Source organism: Rhinopithecus roxellana, chromosome 4, assembly GCF_007565055.1.
Source record: "Rhinopithecus roxellana isolate Shanxi Qingling chromosome 4, ASM756505v1, whole genome shotgun sequence".
NCBI lineage: Eukaryota > Metazoa > Chordata > Mammalia > Primates > Cercopithecidae > Rhinopithecus > Rhinopithecus roxellana.
Genome location: NC_044552.1, coordinates 128,392,891 through 128,419,349, shown reverse-complemented (window position 1 = coordinate 128,419,349; position 26,459 = coordinate 128,392,891). Strand labels below are relative to the sequence as shown.

Sequence of the window (26,459 nt, the reverse complement as noted above, 5' to 3'; positions counted from 1 at the left end):
AATTCATGTTAAAACCCTAGTTCTCAAAGTGATAGTATTTGGAGATGAGGCCTTTGGAAAATAATTAGGTTTAGAAGAGGGGCCCTCATCAAGAACCAGATCCAAGAGCACCTGGATCTTGGACTTCCCAGCCTCCAGAACTGTGAGAAATATTTCTTGTTTAAGCCACCTAATATTTTGTAATATCAGCCTGAGCAGATTAAGACATATACATACAAAAAGACTTCTGAGAATTGGCTTCCAAGCATACTTTCTAAAACATTCTTGGCACGATGAGTGACATTAGATGGAAAGCTAGTTGGAGATAACCTGATCATCCCACTCTATACCTCTCCCACTCTACCACCACCCATACCAGGAGAAACGTCTTCATGATATAACATTCAGCTCAGTTTCTAGATATTTTTTAACCCCAAATATGTTTAACTCCAAGAGCTGATACAATAGCCATTACATTTTCACATATTATACTTACTTAAATGCCCATTATCCTATTTGAAACCACACTTGAATATGTGGTTTCAAATAGGATAATGGGCATTTAAGTGTTTGTGAAATGAATACACCGCTTTTGCCTTTTCTGTTGATATTTTTGCTTAGGACATTTCCAATATATTTTTTTTCTTTCTTCATGAAAGTACATTTTTCACCTGAAAAATCCTGAACATTATTTGAAGAGTAAGAATTTTCTTAATTACCATTTTTCCTGTGACATTGTATCCATTAATTCATTTTCATTCAACAATTATATATTTAATAGTTATCATGCAGGCTCTGAGGACAGAGAGGTTAAAACAAACAAACAAACAAAAAAAACCTGGCTTTCACGGACCTTATATTCACTTTTATTTATTGAAATTTCTAGTGTTCTACCATTTTTAGAATGCTTTCTGCCCTTCTCAAGTTTGATACAGTTTAAAACAACAACAAAACTAAAATATATACTTTCTTTTTTTTTTTTTTTTGAGACGGAGTCTCGCTCTGTCGCCCAGGCTGGAGTGCAGTGGCCGGATCTCAGCTCACGGCAAGCTCCGCCTCCCGGGTTCACGCCATTCTCCTGCCTCAGCCTCCCGAGTAGCTGGGACTACAGACGCCCGCCACCTCGCCCGGCTAGTTTTTTGTATTTTTTAGTAGAGACGGGGTTTCACCGTGTTAGCCAGGATGGTCTCGATCTTTTAAACTCTGTCCACTTATGAACCTGTGATTGTCCATGGTAAGCATTTAAAATGACTGAGACAGCTACCCAGAAGCAGATCTTCAGAGTCTTTTAAAGTCATCTCTCATACTCTCTTTTGCTATTATACCCAAACCAAACTGAAATTGTACTTCTTTTCTATAACATCACCCAGAAATACCCCTTCAGTTTAAAATCTTGATACACACCTGTCTGCTGTACTGCTATCTTTCCGTTCTGGACCTCCTCAGCATGCTACCTTTTCAGGATACTGAAAATATGAAAAGTACCTTTCCTTGTACTAGTATCCCTCAAAATCCTCTAGTGGCATTTTACTCTTCTTAGTTGGGCTCAGTCTTTAGTAGGTGTGTTTCTGAATGCATCATTTTGTGTATCTATTTCTACCTTTTTTCATGCCCATTGAAGAGGCATTTTTATAACTCATACAGAGATCAATTGTAATCATGGTGAGTCTTTAAGAAGTATTTACATTTAGTGAAAAACAGCTATAAAAATAACAAAAAGTCACAATAGTCTATGTTTAAAAGAAACTATCTTTACTTCATTGTTCAATCTGAGAGGTTGTTCTCTAATCACGTTTCCAATTTTTAAATCTGTTTCTGTCCTTATTATTTTCTTATTTATCAATACAAATTTAGTAAAAGACAGAAATAAGAAATAAGAAATCGCATTAGAAGTGAGTTGACTAATTACATGAAATGGGCTTGTGCTTCTTCATTCTTCTGGTTGTCTAATTACCTAATGGTACTAAACTCTAGCTAGATCTAAATATTATGTGAGCTCAGTACTTTAGTAATTAAAAATATTCCAAAGTCATCATAATATTTTTAATCACTCTACACATAGTTCATATATTCCCCATTCCTTTTAATAAACTTCAAAAATATTTCTGTAAGTTTAAATTATGTTAAATCAATATATGGGTATCATGAATCTTCATTCAATACACAAAATATGACTTCCTTATTTTTTTAAAAATTAAAATGACATATTTTACTATATTATATGGATGTTTCTCAACTTATGATGGAGTTATGTCCCAATAAACCCATTACAAGTTGAAAATATTGTAAATTGAAATGCATATAATACATCTAACCTACTGAACATCATAGCTTAGCCTAGTCTACCTTAAATGTGCTCAGAATATTTACATTACCTTACAGTTGGCTAAATCATCTAATACAAAATCTGTTTTATAATAAAGTGTTTGATATCTCATGTATTACATATCACTAGCACAGGATAATATCAACATTCAACATTTGAAGTACATTCAAATTTCAATGGTTTTGCATCATCATTTTAAAGAAAAATCATAGATTGAACCATCAAAAGTTGAGGATCATTTGTAATCTAATTTGATTAAACATTGGTATGTAGTCATTTTTTTTGGTTTTAGAGAGGCCAAATAATGACTTCTCATCATATAATTTCCCCTTAGTTGTAAGACTAAGAAAGAAAATGGATAAGGGGATTTTGCCGTTAACTCAAAAAGAGACTATGTGATACATACAGTAGACAGTATTTTTAATTTAATGCTCTCATTCCTCAGTACTCTGTCTTCTAAAGACAATGGAGTAATTTTTGAAGTGAGGATGATTGAAGGGCGACATGGGGGTAGAAGTCATAATCACATGGATGCATGTTTAATCTTTTTCCTAACACAATGACAACAATTATAATGAAAAAGATCCATTGATCAGAACCATAAATAGTATTCTCAAAAACTCTGGGGTGGAAAAAACAAAAGGCCTAGCATTGCCGTCTTATAATATTTATTGCTTATATGATACATCAGTATGTGAACGCGGCACATTACAAGTACCAACATGGTACATTACAAATATGTTTGGTATTATACTGTTATAAATAGTTTTTTAGGTATATGTCTTTTCTTTAGCAGATTATAAGCTTACTACAGAATGTAGCTGTTATTTTTAGCTCCGGTTCATTGGTTCACCAAATATTTATTGAGTATCTGTTACATGTCATGCATTATTTTAAGTACTGAGGTTAAAATAATGAAGATAGTAGTGAAAGTCTCTGTTCTCATGAAGTTTACATGCTAGTGGGGAGATACAAATAAAAAAATAAATTCAGAAAACCAACACACATCAAGAAGGGATAAGTGCTCTAAAGAAAGATACATCAGGCTAAAGGAAAGAGGGAATGATGGGAATGCAGAGTGCTACTTTATATGGGTTGGTCAAGAAATCCCTATGTGATAAAGTATCCATTGGGCAGAAATCTGAAGAAAGAAAATATTTATACTACGTGGGTACATGTATTATCTCTTCCTGCATAACATATTACTCTAAAATTCTGTAGCTCAAAGCAACAAACATTTATTATCTCACAGCTTCAGTGGGTCAGGAATTCGAGAGTTGCTAAGCTAGGATGGGTCTGGCCCAGGGCTTCTCATAAGGTCATAAGCAAGCTGTGGGTTGGGACTATGGAATTCTAGAGACAGGAAAGAAGATTTAACAAGAAGGGCATACCTCCTCCTATTTTTGGTTAGAAAAATTCTAACAATTCTACCTACTATGATTCTAGAGAATAAACATAAATTAAAGTAACATCTATTTGATCTAATTGGACCATATGACCTTTATGCCCATAAAATAGGGCAAAAAGATTATTTCAATCTCTGGTTAAATTTCAAGATGGTTTTATTTGGAATTCAAGTAAGTTCTAGGTTAGGATAGTGGTTAGGAAAGTCAGAACTATTTGATATCTTTAAATGTATGTAATGAAACAGACTATTCTGCAGGTGGATGAAGATGGCCCCAAATTTTAAAGCTATGTGACCCAAGGAAGACATACAACCCTAACATACATTTGTCTGTTAAGCTATCAGTGAACTTAGAATATCGGATAATTTCTTTTCCTAATTTAACTGTGGAAGAAATGGTGGTTTTGACTTTATTTCATGACTATATTTTAATTATCAAACTAAATAGGTGGTGCTTAATGTTATGAAATGCAAATTAGATGTTCTCCATAAATCAAAGTAACCCTAGAATGGGTAGCTTCCTGCAGCTCAAAATTGGTAGCGTTTCTATTTGGAAAATGCTGAAATACAATACATATTCCTTTATTAACTTTACAATGAACAGCCTCACCACAGAGAAACTATGTTTTTACAATATGCTGCTGTTATTTTCATTCTTTGAAAACACAGCTACATTGGGTCAATCTTTTAATAAATGGGATGATCTATGTATTATAATTTGTAATTATATTTCCCCAGGTTAGAATTTTAATTCATTTTTGAAGAAACCTTTTAGAAAAAAAGAAAAGGAATTACGTATTCTAGGGAATTGATTCTAAATGTAGACGATATTCATTTTGAATACAGTAATGATTGTCAAGTGATGACAGTTGTAAGGATAGATCTCAAAAAGTTGGTAAGGAGATTCAAAGTTCTACTTAAGTCAGGCAACAATTTTCAGTTTTTAGAAGGATTATAAAATCAAAAATTAATTTTGTCAAAGAACCATACTTGCCAGCACTGCATCGCACATGTTCTACATTAGCATAGGGAGGCTGCAATGGGTAACAGAAGGACAACGTGGTTGGTGAAACTTAGTGCTGCATTTTGCAGAACGGGATTTTTCACTGTGGTCATTACTTCTTATGTAAACACCATGATCTCTTAGAGATTAAAACTTGGTGAAAATATTGGTGAGGTAGACAAAATTTACAAAATAACCCCTCTTTTCATAGAGAGACCATTACTTTTTTGATTTGGGTAGCAATACTAAAGTGTTTGTTATCACTTAATAACCTCAAAAAAGAAAACCTTGAATTCTGAGATGTCTTTTTGCTCTGCTATCACTTCAAATATAAAAGCTACCATCTTCTCTCACCTAAAGTCTCCACTGAAAACTCTCTTCCCACGAAGCTTTTCACATTCTACTGATCTAAAACCTTATGTAGGAGGCACAGCCTTTCCTGCATTTCCATTGCTACTTTCTTAATATGGCCCATTAGCACTTCTCACAGGGACTACTCCAGCCTTCTGGATTATCCCCAGTCCATTCTCTATGTTTCTATCAGAGTGAGCTTTCTAAAAATGTAAAACTGCCCATGGTCATTTCTGCTTACGGTCCTTCTGTGCCCACCTTCAGTTTTGGGGCTGGCACTAAACAGCCTCTCCCTTTGTTCCCTGTTCACCTCTCCAGCATCAGCTGCTGTCAGTTCTCCCACAGACCCTTCACTCTCAATGACCTAAGCTATTTGCAATTCGTACATGCATCAAGTGACCCTTGGCCATGCTCATTTCTTCCTCTCCTCACAAATTCAGCTCTAGCACCACATTTTCTAGCTCCTATGATTGCACTTACCATACATCATTGTTACCAGTCATTAATTTAGGAGTCTACCACTCACATGGGTGCACATACTATTCGCCTTAAGACTTCTATTTCAAGTATGCAGCTCAGCTCCTGGCAAATATAGAATGCTATTAAATCAACAAATTTATAGAAACCATTGCCGATTTCAGCTTTCCTAATAAAACTAACTCTGTATAACAAGATTTCCTAGTTGCTATGACAGACGATTGTAGAACTGAAGTTTGTTTGATATTAGGAAGACCAAGCAGAAAGAATACATATTTCCACTGGAGGTAGGATGAATAGATGGTGAAATGCAAAATGGTAGAGGCTAGTAATGCTATAATTAGGGAAGGACAGAACTCAGTATTTAGGTTCTATGATAGCCAGTAAGCTAACTCCTGGATGCTCTCAGAAGATTTAGTTGGGTAATATGTAATTCTGGTTTATTTGGGAAGGCAACAGGGGTGGCAGGGGGAAGGGTCACAGAGTAGAATAGCATCGAACATTAGCAGAGAAGAGATTTTGATAGACTGACATAAACAAAGAAAAAATTGACTGGAAAGTAAAATTGCTTCAAGTACATTTGAAGTGAGTGATGGGAATCCAATCAAAGATTTGAGATACCAGACCATAAATTCAAGGTAGGAAAACTGATTACATCAAATTGAATCCTCATTTTTAAAAAATTAAGGCACTGGATTAGATAAGCCTCATGATAAGGTTACAGTTGCTGGTAGGGAGACCGAAAGTAGGAATATGGTCAGAGGAAAGGAAGACAGCACTACCTGACTGAAGGATTCAGAAGGTAAAGGAGGCAGGGCTCATCTGAAGTCAGATTACTTGACTAGACGTGTCTGGTCCCATCACTTGGCACCCACCTGTGGGTGAACTGGGCAAGTCATTACAAAAACTAAAGATGGACTCGGTGGGATTAGCCTATCAGTTAGTTAGAAAGCAGATTTTATCTTCCTGGTGGTAACATTCACTTCAAAAAAATCTGTTATTTGTTTATATTATTATTAAATTACTTCTTCTTGTAATATTCCAGGATTGAAATTTATTTTTCTGAGCTCTAATCTCCAACAATATATAATTTGAAGTTCTCAGTCACTGGCTCAATTCCAGAAAATTTCAAAAATCTTGCCAACAAATACAAAGAGGAGTGTTTCTAATTGGTCATTAGAAATTATATAAAGGTAATAAAGTAAAAGACTTTAAATTTACAAACATGTATCAATAACATATTAAGTTAACAAAATTCTTGAACATCAGCTATGAGCAAAGGATTTACAAGGCTGCAGCCACGTCTGATAGTCTATGACAAACCTGGGCAAAGATTCTGTGTTTTGTTGTGGTCATTTTATTTTTGATTTACAATACCTGGCACAGTGACTGGCATAATAAATGATCATCAATGTTTGTGAAAAAAATTGATTAAATGAATAAATAGTTAATGTAAGTTACATTATATAGTACAGTTATGCAAAAATAATAAAAAATATGCTGTGTTTGCAACTTACACAAAATAAAGTTGAATTCACCCAAATATCTAACTTTTAAAAGATAAATGCAAATAGCTGGTAGCTGATTTAAGCACCAGTAACAGAACTGAACACCTAAAAAGTAAATTTTGTCCCAGGTAAGAACATGTGAATGACTCTGATTACTTGTCAATAGAAAAAGATAAGTGCAGGCATTTTCTCTTTCTACTTTGGATCAGCAATCAGATTCACTCACAGATCACTGATTCATGAACAGCACTATATACTTACTTTGAATTTTCAAGTAGCCAGTGTTTCATAAGTGTTTATATTATAAGTACCCCCTCAGCCATCTCTTTTTCTCTGGTATAGTGTTCTCATGATTTTTAGCCAGACAAGACTCAAGAGTTTCCTTTATGACTTGTATTATTTTATCAATACATTCTTTTAAATTAAGAAAAAATATTTCTTCATTTCCAGTGATACAGGATTGTTTTTGGTTATTTGAATGGCTAATATGCGCTCATGAAGTCAAATGTATACCTTTTACACAAAGAACAAAGATTAGTTTTATTTTCAACTGAATGTGTAAACGACTTGATATAAACCAAGTATGAAGTGCCTACATGGATTTCTGTGCCTTTATTTATTTCTCATTAGAAGTTTGATAATGAAATGTCCACAAAATCACATGTTTCAAATGGAAACTTGTTTAAGTTTTGGATATTCATCTAATTACAAATGTGCAGAAATTAAAATGGTTGAAACAATTTGACTCAGTTCCTAAAAACCACATGGCTCACAATTTTCTGAAAGATGGGGATGTTAGATAATATGAGACTTTACTGTTGAAGATAAAGAAAATGGCAAACTGAACATTCAGTTTACTATGGAATGCTTGATAAGGAACAATTCAGGAATTAAAAGGTCCCATAGGCTTCATGTGTTATAACTATTTTGCTTTTATTTCCTCAAAGCTTCTTATTTTTCAATCATTCATATGAAATTATTCATAACTGATTTACTGCATTTTACAGGAGTTATTTTCTCATTCTATTTCTGACAAATATCTTCAAAGCTCTTACAACACAGATACCAAGAGAGGAAGTGAAATGAAATGGGACTAGACGGGGGGAAAAGGGCAATGCTCTTAAGTCAAACTGCACAGAGAGGTGAATGGTTCAGTGCATGAATATCTCAAAAATGCCCTTAGAATTTTGCTCTTAACTACAGGTCTGTCAGCAGGCTTTGTCCAAATGAAAAACTAACAAACCAAAGCAAACCAAACTAAACTAAACAAAAATAAAACTTTCCTGACAGAAATTCTCCAATGAATGTCTCTTAGAAATGAGCCACTTTATTAGCTGCTAAGTAACCTTGAGAAAATATTTCTCCCCCTGATTCCTTTTTCTTTAACTCTTATAGAAAAAGAAAAATCCCTCCCCCTGCCCGCCCAGTTTCTTATATCTCAGTTTCAGTTACCTGTGTTTCAATTACCTACAGTCAAACTCATCCAAAAATAGGTAAGTACAATAAGATATTTTGAGAGAGAGAGAACACAATCACCTTTTATTATATAGTTGTTTTTATTATTAGTTATTGGTTGTTGTGAATCTCTTACTGTGTCGAATTTATAAATTAAATTTTATCACAGGTGTGCACATATAGAATAAAACATAGTACAGTCTGTATAGGGTTTGTTATTTTCTCTGGTTTTAGGCATACTTGGGCGTCTTGGGATGTATATACCTGTGGATAATGCAGAACTACTGCAGTTTTCTCCTCTTACCTGATAGGAGCACCTTTGGCTTGTGCTGGTCTCAACAATACAGTTATTGTGGTGGCAGTTTCATTGAGAGAGGCATCAACTCCTTCATAGTCAGGTAAAGTTGGAGCTGATGAGTGATGAATGAGACAAAAAAAGGTTCAATTAATTTATAGTAATATATTATAGGTCAGAATGAAGAGATGATCTTAAGTTAGGAAAAAAAAATTCACCTAATTATCTATAACGTATCTTGTTTTATAGCGTAACATCTCCAAATGAATTTCAACTCTGGGAACTTAAAACATCAAAAGCTAGAAAATCAAGATTTGTTGTGGAAATTTAAATAATAATCTGGCAATTTATGACACACATTCCAAATATTTTGTGAAGATGCTCTCCTTTTAGTTTCCTGAGACCTTCAAGTGAGTAATGATGGGAGGAAGGGAAGGTAGTAACCGAGAAGATTCCGCAGCAGTGATTATGGAGTCACATAATGAAGATCAGGAGCTATGAACAGCAGGAGCTGAGGTCAAGGGCTGCCTGGTGAAACAGTGTCATTTATGATCTTACAGCGTAGAAAGACCCAGTATTCTTATCCTAATGTTTTTCACAACTCTGATCACAAGAGAAACATATCAAGAAGTGTGGTGAATGAGAATGGAAATCTTAGTTTTTGTTCATCAGGGATATTAGGTGCCAGATTCTTGAAAATAATAAATTTATAAATTTTTACAATATTTGATAATGCTTAATTGGGGACTGGGATCTTGAGGGGGAGAGTTACTTCAAATAGCTTTGGATGACTTCCATGTAGAAAGCTGTTTAAGAAGTATATACTCAATGAAATGTGTGCATTATCTCTATCCATTTGTTGAACATTTACTGAATATATACTATGTGCCAAGTTTTATGAGAAATGCTATGAATATAAAGACAAAGCATATCTCTGATATTTATAGAATTAAAAGTAGGAATTCACATTTTATGAAAAGAGTCTTAAAACCAAAAAATTATAGCAAAATGTTAGGGGACAAAAGTGGAAGACCATTTGCCAAAACAGTGGTTCTCAAACTTGTATGATCAGAAGCACCTGGAGGGCTTGCTAACACAGAGATTATAGCCCCTCTCTCCTAGAGTTTCTGATTCAGTATTTCTGGGGAGGGACCTGGCAATGTTTATTTATAGACACTTCTCAGGTGATGTTGATGATGATGGTCTGGGGGTAGGGGGTCACACTTTTTACATTAGTATTGGCAGTGGAATGATGAAACCAGAAGGCTCAGGGTGTCTAATGATGTTTAAGCCAAATATTAAAAAGAAGGGTAAAAACTCATCAGGAAGAGAAAGGATGAACTAAAATTCTGAGAGAGGAAACAGAATATCTGAAGATAACAAAATGTGAAAGGGCATGGTATGTTTAAACAGCTATAAGCTGTTGGCTGTGCTGGGAACTTTGGGTTCATGGGGAGAAGTGGAGGATGGGAGGAGTCATGCAAAGAAGGACCCTGAATGCCAACACCGAGTGGATCATTAGACTTCATCCCGCTGATTATAAGATACAAGACTGTGAAAATATTTAAGAAGGAAATATCTGTGGATTAAAGATAGATGTAGAAATACAGTGAAGATGGATAAGTCTGAAGGTAGGGATACCACTTAGAAAGATATTTCAATAATCTGTTTAAAATACTGTCCAGATGGAAGAAAAGGAGCAGTGACATTAGAAAGAGATTATTGTCTGACAGTTTTTTTAGGAAGCAAACCCAACAAATATTAATATAATACATGCACAATATGTAGTATGTATGTGTGTATATATGTGTATGTGAATGTATGTGTGTATATCAATAATTCCCCCAACCACTATGCCTTCAATAACTCGATTTCACTGTCATTTAAATTATTTCTTTTTAAATACTGAGCAATGTAATTACTGGACTCAGGGAATAAATTTAACAATAAATTATCTGAAAACTTCAAGTAATGCTGAGAATCACATTAACCATAAATTTTATTAATCTTAATGTGATTACTAATTGTTCTCAACATAACGTGATTGCAACCAAGTTTTTAAAGTACAATCAAGTACTCATTGCACTTAGGTTAATACATGTGAAACTGAAGTTGAATAATTAAATGAAAAAAACCAGAAGGATGTTCTGGTCCTTTTTATAAACTTTATGTTCAACACAAACACAGTATCTGAGCCTTGAGAGACATACATACTCACACACAAACACATTTATGGTTCTCAAAAATTTACATTTGTTTTCAGTTTTGTAAGTTTATGTAAATTTTGTAGCTGTCTCTCTTGAAAGATCTTACTCAATTATAGCACTACTGCTAATTCCAGAGGGTAGAAAACCTATCTCAGTACATTGTAACATCACCAAGTCCTATTTTCTGGTAAAGTGATTCAATTCACATTTTAAATTCATGATTTGTAATGTTCTCAGGAAAGAAAATTGCAATTTTAAAACATTATTATTTTATAATATAATGGATGATATTTTAAATGTTTTTTATTGGAATATTAAGATAAACAAAATGTTCTTCCAAGGAATTATAACTCATAATGGAATAGCTAATTTTATTCATGGTATAAATTTGTAAAGTTTGTATTATATTCAACACATCTGCAAATAACATTTCAGACTCAAAATAATTTGGAAAGTATATGACTTTCTTTTGCTGCAAATGGTATAGATTCAAAAAATTAAAGACATATTTTATGGGTATTAATGATGTATCATTAATATTTGCCATGTAGAACTATAATAAAAATGAACATAAATGAACAAAAAGAATTTACAAAGTCAAAAATTTGTGCTTTTCTACATTGTGTGGCTGACCTTTAAATAATTTATTTTTCAAATTTAACTCTTCAGTTACATATACAATATGTATTTATTTTAGTAATCTTAAATAAGAAAAAACATTATGTAAGCTTTAGCAGATTTAGGCCATATTACAAAGCTAATTCCTTGCAAGAATTTAATCAGGTTTAACTGATGATAGCACTGAAGGAGAAATAAGCTCTGTAAACAATTTAGTCAAATACAAACCATGCAACTGTGAATACAATAGAATGTAAAGTTTAATTTATCAACCTAAAATTCTCCTGTATGTTCCCATTCTGAAACTTACATGTATTTATGTAAGATTTTTAAGTGTGAAAGAAAAGCCCATATTTGTTTAAAATTATCATAGTGTCAGGGAAAATGAAACAGAAACAAGGTATATATAGTACTATAATACTAGAGAAAGGATCTTCTACCATTTTTTTGACAACATTCATTTAGAGTAAAGGTCTGACACCATAATAATTATCAACTCCTCAAAAGTATCATAAGATCTATTAGGATTTATAATGAATTTTAAAATATTTTTAATACAGATTTAGCATAAATTTTTTAAGACCACTGTCAATCAAAAGTGACTATTTCAGATGCATTTTGGTTTGGACATATAATTCATATTCAAATAATTCTTTCCAGTGCTTTCAATTATGCATAACTATATTAAAGGTTCGACAAGCAAGATGAACTGTACTTGGTTTATATGTGATTCTCCAGGATGTGCCATTATAAACCAATGCCATAATCAATCCTATTTGTAATTTATTAATTTGCATACCTGAGATATTGGTGGTGACATTGATGGCTGTGGCTGGTCCAAAGCCTTTGACTGTGCTGGCTCTTATGAAAAACTGGTACGTGGTTCCAGGGTGGAGATGCATAAAGACATGATGTGTACTGTTCCATAAATTTGATACAGTCTGGGGAGGTCCAGCCACTGGAACTGCAGGATCAAACGATCTTATACTGCTATAGCTGATCTGTTTTAAGAAATACATTTATTACCGATCTGGTATCCATCATAAGAAATTGTAAATAGACTCTTTATAAATAAGGCAGTATGCAAGGGGATCCATGTGGAGTCAATGGTAATTTTTTCTTTTCCTTCTCATGTTTATTTTGTTATTTCTGTCATGCTGAAGTTCTATCTATGTATCAATCAATCATCTACCTATCTACAGATATACCTGGAGTTATATCTGATCAAACCAATATACACTTATTTTCTTCCACCAAAAAAAAACACAATAAATTATGCATACATAAAAAATTTTATAGCTATATACTTTAATGTATATGAAACACAGAAAGTGTTCAACAAATTTTTATTATTATTATTATTATTTTTTATTTTTTATTTTTTTTTTGAGACGGAGTCTCACTCTGTCACCCAGGCTGGAGTGCAGTGCCCGGATCTCAGCTCACTGCAAGCTCCACCTCCCGGGTTTACGCCATTCTCCTGCCTCAGCCTCCCGAGTAGCTGGGACTACAGGTGCCTGCCACCTCACCCGGCTAGTTTTTTTTTGTATTTTTTAGTAGAGACGGGGTTTCACCATGTTAGCCAGGATGGTCTCGATCTCCTGACCTCGTGATCCGCCCGTCTCGGCCTCCCAAAGTGCTGAGATTACAGGCTTGAGCCACCGCGGCCGGCCTTATTATTAACATATTCTATACTTTGTTCAAGTTATATAACAAATTTCATGTAAATAGTACTCAAATATGCAAACACAGTTGGAAAATATAACATTGCACTAGTGATTCTTATTTCCATAATTCACTCTGTAGCCATTAGAAATGTAAGCATTTATGCTGTAATCAACGCTATGTAGGAACAGAACTACACATTTGTGTAATCTAAATGATTCTTTCATTTCTTCTTTTTTAGTTTCTCATATTTGAAAAGATAATGATTTATATTCAAAGCTGGAATGAAGCTCTGGAAAAGTCAGCTTTAATATCTGTTTTGCTTTTTGGATATTATTCCTTACTCTGAAACAACTGAAATTCAATGACTTCTCCTAAATCACAGTATGATAGGAGTTTCTTAATTTTATAAAAAGGAAAATGAGGGTTTTTAAATATGTGATTATTTATTACTATAACCATCATATCTGATAATGACTATCCTGCTTCCCTAAATCAAAAAAACAGCAACAAAAACATGCATTTTTTAAGAATTTGAAAATTCTAGATGCCATACAAAATACTTATTTATTTTGATGCTTAATTTTGGAATCAAAGAATTTGTAAATTAAAACAAAGGAGAATAATGATTTTAATCCCCTAATCCTCATTTACGTCTTTTCCATATTTCCCTCTAACTTTTCCTTTCTTTCTCCCTTTTATTCCTCCAATTCATATTTCAATTAACTTCCTTGTTCTCCCAGTACCTCATATTGAGTGATGATTCCATTTGGATCCAAGGGTTCTTTCCAGTTCAAGAAGATCTTATTTTCAAAGGATGTTCCTTGAAGAGATTTTACTGGTACGGGACCAGGCACTACAAAACACATGAATTTTTTGTTATGAAAATGCTTATATGAGAAACAGAAAAAGTAAATCAGATAAGCTAGATAAACAGGATTAAAAATAAATATAAAGAAAAATAAATTACAATGTGTCCTTAGAAACAAAATAAACTATATGACTAGTTCTCTGATTTTACTTTGATATATGGGAATTTAAAGAAAATCTATAAGGTTCTGATGCAGAAAATGTAGAAATGCAAAGTTATTTTTATTCAAAAGAATATTCTGTCACCTTAGAGAGCTGCATAAATTATGTAGTCTAGTTTTCTCTGTTGTATACCTCTAATGACATGAAGATCTTATTTGTAATTTGTTTCAAGAATAGAGCTGTATTTCCCTGAAAGATTTTTTTGAAGATTATGTGAATGCCCCAAAGAATCTCCATAAACAAAGTTAATAAAATAAAAAACTACAATAAAATTAACACTCTTTGGTCTGGAAAGCCGAATCACACAGCAATGAATTGAAATGTCCATTAATAGCCAACCTTACTTTTATAGCTATACTTATTAATGTTCTGCAATTTTAAAAAGGCAGTATTATTACCATATTTAAAGAGTTATTACAGATTGATAGGTTCAAACATCACTGCTTTAGGCTTTTAAAGGAAATTCACTTTTTCAAAGCTAAGAATTAACTAGTTTATAATGTCAGACTTGTTTAGAACTCAACAATCTGCACAACTACTTTTGAAGTGTCCCCAGCTATGACCATATTTGCAGAACCTTCGCTTCAGTCCTTACTTTCAAATGTCATATAACTGGCCATACCCAATGGCAACACTGAATGATGCACCAGCATCTATTGACAAAATACCAGATAAAAAATTCTTTGTTATCATGTTTTTTTCTTTTATATATTTTATTTAAATACTTAGCTGCTATTTATTTACATGAATATCCCCTTTCTAGTTCTGATGTTTTAAAATATATACTATCTATCCTACTTGGTTCAAAAATGTGTTTTTTTTTTGAAAATGTCAACTGAATATTGGGCAAGCAAAGCATACTTTTTAATTAATATTTTCCCTTAATCTAACGTTTCAGTGAACTTCACACATGACATTATCTAGAAATGTAGTTTCAAAGTATATAGCAATTTTGTGAGGATTGAAATAAATTAAAAATCACTGGATCAAGGGAAATACATTGCATTGTGGCTAGGAGCATCAAGAAATTCCGAATGATATATCATGAGAGCAGGATTTATTTCAATCTACAAGGAGACTATGAATGATATTATGACCTCTGAGACAGGCAACATAATTTGATACACTGAGGAAAGGAACCCACAGTAAACAGAAAAGATGCCAGCACTAAACTTCAGAGGGTATGTTCAAGCCATTGTCAGCTGAAGACTCAGAAGTTAACAGAAGGTGGCATCCGTTCCCTCCCTGTTCCACAGTATCAGCAAGGCTGTGCTGCTGATCCAGGCACAGAGGGTCAGTGAGAGCACCTCTACACATCTGTGGCTACTGCTAAGGCTGCCATGGGTATTGGTTTGTCTTGCAGGAGTACCTGTTGTTTCCATTATATGCAAATGACATACACTTATGATTATATTGAAGGAAAATGTATTTCTTCATCCTTACATATCTCTCACAGAAGGTGGCTAATGGCGGGAAAAAGGAGTAAAATATCCAATTAATGAGTAAATGTTGATTTGATGGCATTGTAATTATAATAACTGCCTATGTTTACCTAACACAATTTAGCCTACAAATACTATAAAATGGCATGGATTTATTTTACTGAACAATGTTCAATAATAGGGATGGTTTAAAATATCTGTATAAGTCTGCATTGAAAAAGGGGTAGAATTGGAAAGTATCTTCCCTAGAAGTTTTGTATTTCTATGCTCTTACACTTTTTCTGTTTTGACAATAGAATTCACTACAAGTACCTACAGGTTGCATTTGTAAGAGAAGTTTGTGGGAAAGTTGTGGACAAGAGAGTGTCATACTACTTGTTGTGTACTTGGATGAACATAGTAGATGAGAGAAGGAACTACACTTAGATGAACTAAAAAACACACATAAACAGGTGAGGTGAGGTGTGAGCACAAACAAATTAGATTCAGTAACTTTCTACATTTGAAGGAAGACCATGTATACAATTATAGACAGAAAACGTCTGTCTGTAGCTATGATTTGTGTAAATAGTATATGAAGTTACTAAAACCATTACCATGGCAGTCTGATTGCAGGGAGTGTCACTTCACATTTCCACATCAACAACTTTTAATGGAAACAGAACGCTGACTTTCGTTTCCCTGCCTGAGAGATTTATGACAGCTGTTTCAGCTACGTTTTTTGGAAGTCTTTTATAATATAACTCTCAAAATGGAAAAGAGAGGGGGAAATAAAATATGGGTGGGGCAAGATTATATTAGATAAGCATTATAGCCTTTAACATGTAATAAATGTACATTTAAAAATAGCTTTGTAGTCTCAAAAAAATGTCCCCAAACCAGGTCTTTCTGCTGAGCTAACTTCATAACATTGATTTTTATGAATGCTGGAATAAAAAATGAAAACAAAAACTCGTACAGAAAATTCTGTTCATGCATTAAAAAATGTATGCAATAAATTAAACATAAATTCTACCCTAGGGTTCTGGTGGGAAATGGTTCTAGTTTTGCTCTCATGATTTATGGATGTCCCCAGAATTCTTTTTATAAAATTATGTCCTTTTATTAGTTGGTTGATAATTTATTCTATTTCTATGTCTATAGGGCAGCAATAATTTAGTAACACTGACTTAATCAGATCATCATAATCCATCTATCTTTGCAACAACAGATTATGATTTAGGTTTTCTTTCCCTGCTCAGGAACATTAAGACACGTCAAGTATTCTATGTAGGAAGTGAAGCTCACGCACTGATTTGAAGATGGAGTTACTTGCAAATACTTCATGGAAGAGTTTACATATCAATAATTAAATATGACATATAAAACAAAAAGAAAAAATTATGCTCATAGTAGAAGGGACTAGTTTGTGACAATACTATGAAATAATAATATGAAACTTAGTATCATTAAAACTGGTAAAAAATTCTTCAAATCAGAGATTAAAATAAAACTAGGATTGAAAATGATATTAGAATTCAAAATATTTTGAAAAATAGTTAATGCCATTGTATTTTTACAAAACTATTTTAGATAAAATAAATAGTACAGTCATGAGTTTGATCAATGTAGGGCATAATTTAAAATTCCAAAGCAACTCATTCCTTGATTATTAGTCTAGTCATATGCATACTGAAAAATGCATTTAAAAATTTAATGCAATATGAAAAAGATTACATAAGCCTGGCTGCATTCTTTTGTTTGTGGGAAAGAAGGGCAAACTAACAAACCATATCAAAAAATACCATCAAAATGAATTGTATTACTAGAGAGTGACTGGCTAAAGCAGCACAAAACTATGTAACTGAGTGTACCATTACCAATTAGGACATGATTTTTTTTTAAGGGTAGGCAATAAAACATGTGAACATACTTTAATAACTGAAAACATGGACTACAAAGTGCCTAGTGTGACAGAGACCTTGTAACATTTATCCCATTTTAAAAGAAAAGATAGAGATTTTTTTGGAGCTTTTGAATCTGTACTTATACTTCTCATTTTTATCATGTGTCCATGAAACAATTACCCCTAATCATTCTTTCTTGCATAAATACGCATTGAGTTGTGTGCGTGTGGCAGGGGTAAGATACAAGGATGTTTGTGTGTTTATAAATTAGGAAAGGGGTGTTGTTTAAATGTTGTTGCTGCTTCAATTAGGTGCCAGTTCAAACATGATATCTAAAGTAATTATGTTTGGTTATCTCAAATATGACAAAAGTACATTCATCATAAGTAAGTCTTAGGTTTATTCTCAGAAATTTTAGGACCATGAGTAACTCCATGTATAGTTTCCGAACTATATTGTTTCCTTCAAATTTTGAGCTAAATGTCGTTAAAGGGCTCTCACTTCTCTTATTGCAACAAAAACAGCAAGGCAAATGAAATGATGGTCATTCCCACTTTCAGAGTGGGAGAGTTTGAAATTATAAGTATTTGTAGAAACTATAGCATAATAACCTATTTTATGGCAAGCTAAAAAGACACACCTGATCTAAAATTCAGAACTTGAGGGAACTTGGGAATACGTGGTTAAAAAATACATCCTGTTTTATGAAACCCAAATAAAAATGTAGTCCAGCCGGACACGGTGGCTCACGCCTGTAATCCCAGCACTTTGGGAGACCGAGGCGGGTAGATCTCTTGAGGTCAGGAGTTCAAGACCAGCCTGGCCAAGATGGTGAAACCCCATCTCTACTAAAAATACAAAAGTTAACTGGGCATGGTGGCGGGTGCCTGTAATCCCAGCTACTTTGGAGGCTGAAGCTGGAGAATTGCTTGAACCTGGGAGGTGGAGACTGCAGTGAGCCTAGTCAAGTCACTGCACTCCAGCCTGGGGGACAGAGCGAGACTGTCTCCCAAAAACAAATAAACAACAACAAATATATATATATATCCCTACTGTCAAGCTACTTAAGGAGAAGTTTAGAGTTTAGAAGGGGGTGGAACCTCACATATCACTTAAAGCCCTTCATTTAAAGATGAGAACGGACTCCTAATTTAGCTTTGCCTTAGTTTACCATATGGCACACTTTTATTTCTATATGCCTTAATTCTTAAAAGGAAATTTTGAAAGGAAATATCTTACATCTAAAGAGTGACTTATTGTTATTATTAGATTATCATTTGCAGAATTTTTATATGTTTTTGCTCAATTAGGAAATATATTCTCATTCAAATTATAATATACTGTAGTGCTATAACAGGTATGTGAACATTGAAATACTAATATAAATATTTGTTCATATTATTTATTAAGAAGTAACACACAGAAATTAGACAAAGTACAGTTTAGTTACTTGGATGGCAACAAGATATATAAAGAACAGCTTGCTAATGTCTAATAAAGGCCATTATATTAGACTTACAGATATGAACTGTTGCTTTCTTTTATATTTATATTCACATAAAACCATCTAAAATGAATAGAAATGGTAAACAGTATAAACAGTGTTTTCTTTCTCTTTTTTTCTTTGAGATGGAATTTTGCTCGTTGCCCAGGCTGGAGTGCAATGGCACAATCTCAGCTCTCTGCAACCTCTGCCCCCGGGTTCAAGTGATTCTCCTGCCTTGGCCTCCTGAGTAGCTGGGATTGCAGGCACCCACCACCACACCTAGGTAATTTTTGTATTTTTAGTAGAGATGAGGTTCCTTCACGTTGGCCAGGCTGGCCTTGAACTCTTGACCTCAGGTGATTCACCTGCCTCGGCCTCCCAAAGTGCTTGGATTACAGGCGTGAGCCACTATGCCCAGCCCAACAGTGTTGTTTTCAAATATGAGAAAAATAAAAACAGCTACTATTGGTTTATAAAATACAAAAACCTTAAGTTTTTTATCAAGTGCATTTTACCAATAGGCAATTGATATAGTGCCATGGATAGTAAAAATTATTTTTGAACATTTGATTTAAAAAACCCCTTCATTTAGGTTTTTAGTGTAGTTGCTACTTCTGTATAAGAAGAGAGGACAACAGAAGTACATTTCATTGAGTATTTGGATGCTTGTCTGAAGAATATTAGGTTTTGTAAAAGGCAATTGTTTTCCACAGTTGACCTCATTAATAACATTTACATGATTTCAGAAACCAATTCAGTATTGGGCAATCTTAAGTAAATCGTAAGCAATCACATTATTCTTGTTAGAGAATTCCCCCTTTTAAACAGCAAAGTATGCGCATACCATCTTCATCAGTTTGAATAATTGTCTCTTCACTCTCCTTCCTTCCCTCTGGATTGGTTAGGATCATCTTGAGGCTGACATTTGTATAAGGTGGCAGATGGTTCACAACATGCTGAGGGGCTTTGGGGTCCATGTCCAAACAGTCTGCCTTGCTCTCGTTGTGACCACGGAAGTAATGGTAGCAGATAGTGACATTAAAAGTGTGGCAACGCGTAATGTTGTAACCCAAGGATTCCCAGTCCACAGCAATCCGTCTTGCCTGTATTTCAGCAATCTTTAATGTCTTTGGGGTTCGCATAGGTTCTGAAAAATAAATCAAAGTTGCAGACAGCTGTCAATTATATCATGAATAATCTTGGAAAAGTAAAACACCAAGTATAACATAGCATATGCAAATCTAGAAAATGTGGAAGTCGTGTTTGATTTTCATTTGCTTTATTTACTCATGATCCTATTCTTGAAGATTTCAATCAGGGATTAAGATTTAACAACAGGAAAAGAAAAGAAATATAAAATGTCAACAACCCACAGTACTCAGGAACTTGGCAGAAAAATAAAAACCTGAAAATGTAGCCACCATGCCTTTATAGTTATTTCTGTTGTTACTACCCAATTCTCTGCCTTTCTTTTGTCTTTATTGAGCAAGTGAATTAGCTAATATATCAAAATGGATAAGAGTCAACACATTCTACTTTGTGATTTATCATGTCACTAAGCTATGCTGTATACTAATTATTCTAATTGTAGCAATAATATACTACCATTTACAAGAAATGACACACATATTAATTAACATTAATTATTTCCATAGTGATGTTATTCATCAAAGCAAAAAACAATGGAGAAAAATTACAAGAACATATGTAGATATTCACATTGTCTTCTTTCCTTATTGATCTCTTTCTTTTTCTAGAAAATATTCAGGTCTGACAATGCATTCACTGTCACCCAAACCAAACTGGGAGGTGAATTTTCCATTCAGCTGGAAAATACTGGCAGAACTGAACACTCCAAAGACTAGAATCCATCCCTCACTGCTTCCCAAGTGTATTCTTTCCTCATTCAAGACTAACTTTAATCATCTAACTTAATGAACATAATTACCCTATGAAAGTCATGGCCATGGCAACATATACACAGTAAAGAAACTAATGCACAACAAAGACTTTAATTCACTGATTTAACAAAAGGAAAAAAGTCAAGGCATTTCCGATGCCTCTCTTAACTCATTAAAGATAGTCAAATTCTTGCTAAATGGAAATCAGTAGGGAAAATAACACAAAAAAAGTCTGACTTGGGGGCTTTTATAAATTTTTGTTTTTGCTATTAAAATCACAGTTCTGTAAAAATATTCAGCATGCTACACAGATGGCAAGCCCAAACTGGGATTCTAGTTCAATGTATTTAATGTGCAATCCGAAATGAACTCTGGTGGCCATTTAATTTAAAATCGTAGATTAAAAAAATCTACATATATGCAAATTAATCTTCAGTAGAATCTAATGCTTAGGTTTTAAATGTTATTTGCCAGTCTTATGACTATTCACAGTATCCAGCCTCCCAACTTTACCACTTTCATTTCAGACGTAACGTTACCTGAAGTCCACAGCCTGGAAGAAAGACGTGGCTTTCTAATTATTTTAAAAATCTTTTTATATGTTTAGCTGTATGCTAAGATTTTCCCCACATGACACAAGAGTAAAGTGATGATACTTTCAATTTAGTCTAGTTAGACTGAAAACACAGTCTTTGCTATGACTGCCCACCAGCTAACCAGGCAATGAGAACTAGGATCACCCTAAAAATTCCCAGGTAAGCTGCGATCTTGCTCCTCCTAGGTAGCAACTAGATACTATTTAGTAGCTATGGCCAGATTCAGCCATACCTTGCTCTAAAATTATACAGAATGAGAAAGTAAGATTTCCCATGAAAATACCCAGAGTATATGAACAAACAATGCCTATACAGCAATGAGAGAAAACACCACAAATATTTAATCCCCTAGTTTTTTAAATTTTTTATTTTTTTAGATCTAGCACTTATACACTTGTTTTAACACACCCCTCATTTTAAATCTGACATTTTCCCCTTTTATATATTTCTCTGTTTCTAAGTCATCACACTCTCTTGTCAGTTCTTTTTATTTTGTCTATTTAGTCTGCACTTACTCTGCATTTTAATATCATTTTGAAAGCATACCTAGACATCTTTCACACTGTAAAGAAGACAGAGTAGCTCTGCATCCTCAATTCTTACATATCTAAGAGTGGGCAAATGATTTATTTATTGTGTGTTATGCAGAAAATGCATAGGATTTACTTTAAGTCAGAATTTTATTTTAGTGTCTTTAAATGCTGCTTACTTTGGCACTCATTTTATTAAAAACTCATTTAAAATCGAGATAGAGTAGCTTTATTAGTCCTACACAATGTATATAAAGTACAATCATAATTTCAGTGACCAATACTTTATTAACTGACATAGAAAAACAAAGAGTTGTGGAAAGAAATAGCTTTCTAAGAATTGACAAAGTCAATATGTTATTTGAAATTGACATTTTTTTCCACAGTTTGAATGTATGCTTTAAAGGGCCCTGTTGTTGATGAAATAGTGACTTCACACACACACACACACAGACTGAAAATCAAAACTTGATTGTTTTGAGCTGTGTGGAATTAATAACACAGAGGGAGTTATTGAATAACTGTATTTTTTTCTTAATTGGCATGCACCTTAAATTTTTTCAGTTTTTATTGTGTTGGGAACTTCTCAGGGTTGTGTGTATATAGACACACATATAAATATACACATATGCAGTACATACATGTGTATCTCTATGTGAGTGTATACACATACATATGAAAGGTGTATACCACACAAACTTCTCTGAATACTATTCACTTAGACATAGGCTGATAACTATATGCATATGCATTTTTATATTAGAATATTTATAAACAGCAGGGACTTGAGATGGTTCTACTACTATAAAATCCATTCAAAGAAATTTTTCTCAAAGAATCCAACAATAAAATTGCCTAAATTATTGACCTTAATCCATTATTTCTCATGCTTAACTAACAACTGCATTGTATTTCTGAGGTGTAAATACATAAATAAAAATTTAACATTTAAAATCAAAATAACTTCTTGAATTGCCATAGAATAACTGAAAGCAAAAATATATTGTTTGGAAACCACTGATATTTATGAGCTGGCCATAAGGGCTACTATAAGTATTAAATAACTTCAAGATACGACCTAGCAGGGTCAGTCACTCATAGAGGTACTATAGTAAATCGTATTTATAACAAATAAAAAACCATAATGGTGGTGAAACAATGGAGAACACAGTCATGAATTCATTATCTGTCCATTGTTTTGGAATATGCTACATGTTCTTCCTCCTCTTCAATTTTTTGACTTTCTTTTTTCAAATCTTTATTGGGTACTCCATATATTGTAATTTTATATATTTCCTTTTTTTAAATTAATTAATTATTATTATTCCTTTTTTTTTTTTTTTTTTCATTTCTAGTAAAAAGAAAGAACTGGAAAAGGCTGTAGGGCAAAATTTTATCTAAAACTTGGAAAGAAACAAAGCAATGCTGGGCATGGTGGCCCACCCCTGTAATGCTAGCACTTTGGGAGGCCGAGGTGGGCAGATGGCCTGAGCTCAGGAGTTTGAGACCACCCTGAGCAACATGGTGAAACTTTGTTTTTTTAAGCCAGGTATGGTGGTGCATGCCTGTAGTCCTGGTTACTTGGGAGGCGGGGGCAGAAGAATCACTTGAACCCTGGGGGCAGAGTTTGCAGTGAGCCAAGATCGCACCACTGCACTCCAGCCTGGGTGACAGAGCAAGAGACTCCTTCTCAAAAAAAAAAAAAAAAAAAGAAAAAGGGAAAGAAAAAAGAAACACAGTAATAGAGTGATCTTCATGCAATTTTAGATCAAGTCATCCGTCTATAATGAAACATAAAAAGACTTTATTACTATATACAGTGTACTATCCTAAGTATTAAGTATTCTGGAAGGTACTAAAGTAAATAAAGCATAATATTAGACCTCAAGGAGGTTCCATTTGTTTATTAAAATAAGCTAAGAGAAAAAAAGATAAACAGTATATTTATAAGTGGCATATAGGTAGAATAAAATGCTATAGGAATTCAAGAGGGATAAATAACTTCCACCTTTCAAATGGAGTAGACATTTGTGTTAGGTCTCAATGGATAGAAGCAAGGTCTTTAGACCTCATTTGGCTAAATAATACAAAAAAAATGGAAGAAACGAGATGAATAACAATATAGAACACAGTTGCAGAAAATTTGTAATCCCACTCGATTGCTGTACAAGTATCATATAGGAGATAATACAGGAAAGGTTGGTTGGGAAAAGAAGGGGTAAACTTTGGATGTCATGGTAAGAGGCGAACTTAGCTAATATACCATGAGAAGTCACTAGGGCTTCTGAGCACGAAGTTAACATAGTAAAATAACAACATTAACAAGATAAATTTGGAGGCTGTGTCAACTGTGGAGACACTGAACGTAGAGAAATCAAAAGAATGTGATGTGTTAGCAGAGAGACTGGGGCTAAGCAAGGAGGGGGACAGCAGAACACTCAGGATAGGGGCTACTGATGTGGAAGGACAACTGAAAAACTTGGTGCTTACTTGGATTTGAGTTATGTGAATGGATACAATATAGCTAATGTGTTCATACCAAATCACAAGGAAAATTAAGGTTCTCTTAAATGAACAGAGAAAGTTCAAGAAGAGACACAGATTGGAGGGTAAAATGATCCAACAATTTCTTACTGCTTATTTATTACTTTCTGTTGGCCAAAAAGTATACTAGAAACTAAGGAGGCAAAGATCAATTTGACAATGTCCCTGGCTGGGAAGCAAGGCATACAAGCAGTACTTGAACTGATATATGTGTTTTAGATAACTTGGAGAACATTAAAAAGAGAAAGAGGTCTAAGTGGAGGCATCAGTTCACCTAAGTCAGGAGTTGGGGTACTCTCATCCTTTCAGAGATAAGAGGAAGAACAAGAGAGAAGGTAACAGATAAGGATAGGGCGAGAGAAAAGAGAGAAAAAGAAAAAGGAGAGGGCAGAGGAGAAATGGAGAAAAGGATGCTCTGAGAGAGAGGGAGAAAGAAGGAAACAGAACAGAGACAGAGACGAGCATGTGCCAGTGAGCATGACGGGGGCAGGTGAGCTTAAAGGGAAGGTGGTGGTAAGCACATATGTTACAAATTCATTCACAAGAGAGACCAAAGAGAATTGCATAAAATCTAGTGTCTGCCCCATTCTTTCAGATGAAAAAAAAAAAAAAAAAGAATTGGAATGAAGGCAAGCTGACTTTTCTAAAAAGACCCACTAAGTCAAAAGCAGAGGTCAGTACCAGAAACCCGATCTCACCACACAAAATATTAAGTGTGTGAGGCGATGGATAAGTAGCTTGACTTCGCTATTCGTGTTGTATTCGTAAATCTTAACACACTTTGTATCCCATACGTTTATACATTTATAAATTGTCAACTTATAACTTTAAAATAGAAACACCATGATGTCACTTTTTCAGATCATTCTACATTTCTTTTTTTGAAATTTGTGTTCAGTGTCCTCAAGCTTGTCTAACCTGCCTCATTTTGTTGTTGTTGTTCTGTTCTGTTTTGCTTTAGGCTTTTAGCGGCCTGAAGCCATGGTTTTTAGTTTCTGTTTCTAGTGATAAGTGGAAAAGAGGGAAGAGGAAGGGGTTTATTGACCCAACCAGAAACAGAAACTAAGAACTCATGACATGACTGTTTATTTCCCTTGGACACCCCATCAATCATGGAGTGAAGACTGGGTAAAAGCTATGACACAGGACTGAGCAGAGGAATTAAGAAGGCTGAAGGTCCTGTGTGTTTTCATATACTTGAAGAACAAAGTCAGGGGCTAGGGGAAGTGCAGATAGAACATTAAGAAGCTGGTAAAAGGACTGGAACTAGAAGTAAAATCCAGTGCTCTTCCCATTATACTCTTTAGCTGATGCATCTTGACTTATTTTATTATATGTTCTTATCTACAAACAAAAGGCATAAGGCTCTCTTCCATTATTTCATTTCCAGTAAGTCCAAGGAAAACAGTTAACTATTAAATTAAAAATACATATATTCCATAGGAACTGTCAGCATTACCTGGTTTTATCCTCCCTGTCAAATGTTCATCAGCAAGGTTTACTAACCTTTCCCACTTCTTTTTTGCCTTTTATTGTCCAACTAATTCTTAATTGTTACAGTGAGAAAGACTATAGGAAATCAAGATGAAATATAAAGAAATGGCTGAAAATTTATATATTGAGTCTTTGACCAGTATTACATAATTAGCAAGTAAATAAACAAGTAACATATCACTGCCCTCACTTAAATTCTAAATAGATCAAGTATGGTATTTATGCCTGTAATAATTTATGTGTTAAATGTTTAACCCAA

The 26,459-nt window shown here is 33.9% G+C and overlaps 1 protein-coding gene across 9 annotated transcripts in view; it reads right to left on the bottom strand.

The window, feature by feature from the left end:
* PTPRK (protein tyrosine phosphatase receptor type K) overlaps positions 1–26,459 on the bottom strand; it is a 571,158-nt gene that overhangs the window by 112,491 nt on the left and 432,208 nt on the right. For all 9 annotated transcript variants that reach the window (XM_030929049.1, XM_030929051.1, XM_030929050.1 and 6 more), the window contains exons 8-11: positions 19,980–20,282; positions 14,036–14,145; positions 12,424–12,625; positions 8,809–8,914 (exon numbers count right to left, since the gene is read on the bottom strand). In XM_030929049.1, the coding sequence (XP_030784909.1) occupies positions 8,809–8,914; positions 12,424–12,625; positions 14,036–14,145; positions 19,980–20,282 (721 nt within the window). The remainder of the gene's footprint in view (positions 1–8,808; positions 8,915–12,423; positions 12,626–14,035; positions 14,146–19,979; positions 20,283–26,459) is intronic.